The sequence below is a fragment of the Nerophis ophidion genome, linkage group LG27, assembly GCF_033978795.1.
Source record: "Nerophis ophidion isolate RoL-2023_Sa linkage group LG27, RoL_Noph_v1.0, whole genome shotgun sequence".
NCBI lineage: Eukaryota > Metazoa > Chordata > Actinopteri > Syngnathiformes > Syngnathidae > Nerophis > Nerophis ophidion.
Window position 1 is genome coordinate 20861551 of NC_084637.1, and position 5057 is coordinate 20866607.

The window sequence follows — 5057 nt, forward strand, 5'->3', positions numbered from 1 at the left end:
ATCTTTGAGTTGTGTTTTCTGCTGCAGGTCTTTGACAACAACAGAGCGTCTTGTGGAATAGATCTTTAAGTCATGTTTTGGGCTGTAGCTCTTTATACAACAACAGAGCGTCTTGTCGAATAGATGATCTTTAAGTCGTGTTTTCTGCTGTAGATATCTAACAACAATAGGGCGTTTTGTGGAATAAATTATCTTTGAGTTGTGTTTTCTGCTGCAGGTCTTTGACAACAACAGAGCGTCTTGTGGAATAGATCTTTAAGTCATGTTTTGGGCTGTGGAGCTTTAACAACAACAGTGTCTTGTCAGATAGAAGATCTTTGAGCTGTGTTTTGTGCTGTAGATATCTAACACAAACAGAGCTTCTTGTCCAATAGATTACCTTTGAGTCATGTTTTCTGCTGTAGTTCTTTAACAACAGAGCGTCTTGTCGAATAGAGGATCTATGCGATGTGTTTACTGCTGCAGATCTTTAACAACAGAGCTTCTTGTCGAATAGATGATCTTCACCACTAGAGGCCCCTGCCTGCCCGAGAGTGAGTGGAGCAGCTCCCCCTCCGTGTCAGCTGTTGCTCGTGTTCGTTCGTGTTAGTCGTGTTGCTTCTCACACGCAAGCGGACTTGTCCACTCTCGCTATCCGAGCTTCACCACGCAAGGCGAGCATCTTGTCCCACCAAGTGGATCTTTTTCTCTCCCTGGGTGGATTATTGGAGATGGACTAAGGGAGAATCCGGGGCGGCTCCTCGGCGTGAGAAGACGACTTCCCCCCGCTCTTTGTGGCGTGGTTGGGGGAAAGACCATGGAGGAGCAGGACGCGCACCTGGAGAGCCCGCACGCCGTCAAGGAGTCAAACCGACAGCAGCGACTCCGGTTGTGTGTTCTGAACGAAATGCTGAACACAGAGAGAGATTACGTGCGGACTTTGTTGTTCCTTCAGTCGGTAAGTTTGACTTCAACGCTGACTTTCTCCAAAACACACGCTGGTCCCGAACTCCCGCCGACGTTCTCTCCATTCTATTGCTCCCTTTTAAACACGTCTAAAGATGTCTCCCTGCTTGCCGTAGAATGTTTTCTGTAAATATACCAACTGTCCTCCTTCATTCGGCGCCATTGATTTAACCATAAAACGATTAGATACACATTTTAGGATGACATGTTGATGTCGTAGTAACGTGGCGCCTCGCGGTGGTAAAACAGCCAGATTCTCAATGGAGTTTGGAATGGATGAACCCCCTCATCTTTGGTGCAGTTTTGGTGCTCCAGGTGTGCTGCTGCTCACCTGTCAGGTGTTGGAAATGTTGCTCACCTGTCAGGTGTTGGAAATGCTGCTCACCTGTCAGGTGTTGCTGCCATAAGAACGAGCTCCATTCACACCTGCGTGCTCAGCTTACATACATACTGTAATTATTCATGAGCTTATCGAAAATAAAACCAACTTTTAACTCCTTTTCGCCAATTTATTTTTATGTTTTGTTTTTAAGTTATTTATTTTTTCTTTATTATTTAATTTGTTTTGGTAAATTTAATGTCATTTTATTTAAAAACAAATGTTGTGCTGCTACAGTTTATTTTTATATACCGTATTTCCTTGAATTGCCGCCGGGGCGCTAATTAATTTAAAACCTCTTCTCACTCCTGCACTTACCAAAGGCATGCGGTAAAAGTAAGCATGCGCTAATTATTTTAAAACCTCTTCTCACTTCTGCGCTTACCAAAGGCATGCGGTAAAAGTAAGCATGCGCTAATTAATTTAAAACATATTCTCACTCCTGCGCTTACCAAAGGCATGCGGTAAAAGTAAGCATGCGCTAATTTTTTCAAAACCTCTTCTCACTCCGGCACTTACCAAAGGCATGCAGTAAAAATTTGAGTGTGATGTAAGTTTGGACCTTAAATCCTACTGAATAGCTCTTAATCTTCTTCTCTTTATGCGATTTCAAATTACCGGTATTGAAATCAGCCTCCTCCATTTTGAAAATGATGACAGGGGAAGTGTCACTCGTGACGTCACGAGTTTGACCAGGCGGTAATACTAAGCCTGCGCTAATTATTTTGCGAAGCGAGGTTTGACCCGGTAGTAATTCAAGGCAGGCGCATACTATATGCCCTGCGGCAATTCAAGGAAATACGGTAATTTATTTGTAATTCAATTTAATCAATTAATTTATTTTATTAAACAATTAGTCACGTTTGCTAACTTCCTGCCTGCAGACGCTTGTATCCTTGATGTTGTCTTTTATTCTTCACTTCTATAGAGCAGTGTTTCTCAAATGGGGGTACGCGTACCCCTGGGGGTACTTGAAGGTATGCCAAGGGGTACGTAAGATTTTTTTTTTTTTAAATATTCTAAAAATAGCAACAATTCAAAAATCTTTTATAAATATATTTATTGAATAATACTTCAACAAAATATGTAAGTTCCATCCATCCATTTCCTACCGCTTATTCCCTTCCGGGGTCGCGGGGGGCGCTGAAAAAAAATTAATCAATGCAATATTCAGCGTAGACAGCTAGATTTTTTGTGGACATGTTCCATAACTATTGATGTTAAAGATTTCCTTTTTTGGGAAGAAATGTTTAGAATGAAGTTGATGAATCCAGATGGATCTCTATTACAATCCCCAAAGAGGGCACTTTAAGTTGATGATTACTTCTATGTGTAGAAATCTTTATTTATAAATGAATCACTTGTTTATTTGTTAACAAGTTTTTACTTATTTTTATATCTTTTTTTCCAAATAGTTCAAGAAAGACCACCACAAATGTGCAATAGTTTGCACTGTTATACAATTTCATAAATCAGAAACTGATGACATAGTGCTGTATTTTACTTATCTCTTTTTTTCAACCAAAAATGCTTTGCTCTGATTAGGGGGTACTTGAATTAAAAAAATGTTCACAGGGGGTACATCACTGAAAAAAGGTTGAGAACCACTGCTATAGAGCAGTGGTCCCCAACCTTTTTGTATCCGCGGACCGGTCATCGCTTAATAATTTGTCCCGCGGCCCAGGGGGGAGGTGTCCTTTTTTTTCTTTTTTTTTTTTTCTTCTTTGTCATGAAAAAGGGAGTTTTTTGTGGTTTGTGTACTATTTGTAAGTGTATATTGTGTTTTTTCTGTTGATTTAATAAAAAATTAAAAAAAATAAAAAACTTTTATTTTATTTTTTTTTTTTTATTAAAAATTCTTCTGCGGCCCGGTACCAATCGGGCCACGGCCCAGTGCCAGGCCGTGGCCCGGTGGTTGGGGACCACTGCTATAGAGGATCTTTGCTGCATGTTCCCAGAAACTACAGAGCGCTCTTGTCATATAGATGATCTCAAATGAGGGTTTTTGTAAAACAGATAAGAGCTCCCATCATATATAAAAGATCTTTGATGAATGTATTTGTCCTTAAAAATTCCAGAGCAATGTTGTCATATAGAGGATCTCTGATCAATGCTTTTGTCAGAGAGAATCTCTCACAGTCCTTGGAAAATACCAAAGTGCTCCTGTCATATAGAAGATCTTTGACTTGTGTTTGTAGTGGGCACTTAAAAACAGCACAGTGTTCTCCTTCTGGCATATTGGGGAGCTTTGATGAGTGTTTTTGCAGTGGGTCCTTAAAAACGCAGACGGCTCTTTTCACAGAGAGGATATCTGAATTGTGTTTTGTGCTATTTCCTTAAAAAACAGCAACATGCTCCTGTTAAATAGACAATCTCTGATTAGTGTTTTTTACAGTGGGTCCTTAAAAACAAAAAGCTTTTGTTTAATAGAAGATCTTTGACTGGCTTTTGCAGAAGGTCCTTTATACAACAGGAGTGCTCTGTAATGTTTGAGGATCTATGATTGGTGTTGTTGTGGTATTCCATTTAAAACAACAGAGTGCTCCTGTCATATATAAGATATTTGACTAGTATTTTTATGGTATTTTCTTAACAGTAGAGGGTTCGGGTGTTCTATAGGATCTTTGACTAGTATTTTGTCATATTTCATTTAAATCAACAGTGCTCCTGTTGTGTATATATATATACATATATATATATATATGTATATATATATGTATGTATGTGTATATATATATATATATATGTGTATATGTATATGTATATTTATATATATATATATATATGTATATATATAATTAGGGGTATGGGAAAGAATTGATTTGAATACAAATTGCGATTCTTACCCTGTGCGATTCTGAATCGATTCTCTTTTTTTTTTTTAAACTGATTTTTTTTTTATTTATGATGGATTTTTAATCACTGCTATGCTGAAATTATAACTAATAATGATACTGTTGTTGTTAATCTTTTTTTTTCACTACTTTTGGTTTGTTCTGTGTTGTGTTTGTGTCTCCTTTCAATTGCTCTGTTTATTGCAGTTCTGAGTGTTGCTGGGTCAGGTTTGGTTTTGGAATTGGATTGCATTGTTATGGTATTGCAGTGTGTTGTTATGTTGGATTGATTAAAAAAAAAAAAAATCGATTTATAAAAAAGAAAAGAGTATCGATTCTAAATCGCACAACGTGAGAGTCGCGATTCGTATTCAAATCGATTTTTCCCCCACACCCCTAATATGTATGTACATATATATATATGAATATGTGTTTGTGTATATATATATACACACACACATATAAACATATGTGTGTGTGTGTATATATATATATATATATATATATATATATATATATATATGTATATGTATATGTGTGTGTGTGTGTATATATATATATATATATATATATATATATATATATATATATATATATATATATATATATATATATATATATATATATATATATATATATATATATATATATATATATATATGTATATGTGTGTGTGTGTGTATATATATGTGTGGATATATGTATGTATGTACAAACCCCATTTCCATATGAGTTGGGAAATTGTGTTAGATGTAAATATAAACGGAATACAATGATTTGCAAATCATTTTCAACCCATATTCAGTTGAATATGCTACAAAGACAACGTATTTAATGTTAAAACTGATAAACATTTTTTTTTTGTGTGCAAATAATCATTAACTTTAGAATTTTATGCC

The 5057-nt window shown here is 36.3% G+C and overlaps 1 protein-coding gene across 2 annotated transcripts in view; it reads left to right on the forward strand.

Annotated features, from left to right (window-relative positions):
- The first annotated feature begins 513 nt into the window (after positions 1–513).
- The window catches only part of prex1 (phosphatidylinositol-3,4,5-trisphosphate-dependent Rac exchange factor 1), a 216356-nt gene continuing 211812 nt past the window's right edge, over positions 514–5057 (forward strand). For both annotated transcript variants that reach the window (XM_061889796.1, XM_061889798.1), the window contains exon 1: positions 514–937. In XM_061889796.1, coding sequence (XP_061745780.1) covers positions 797–937 — 141 coding nt within the window. In that variant the 5' untranslated portion in view covers positions 514–796. The remainder of the gene's footprint in view (positions 938–5057) is intronic.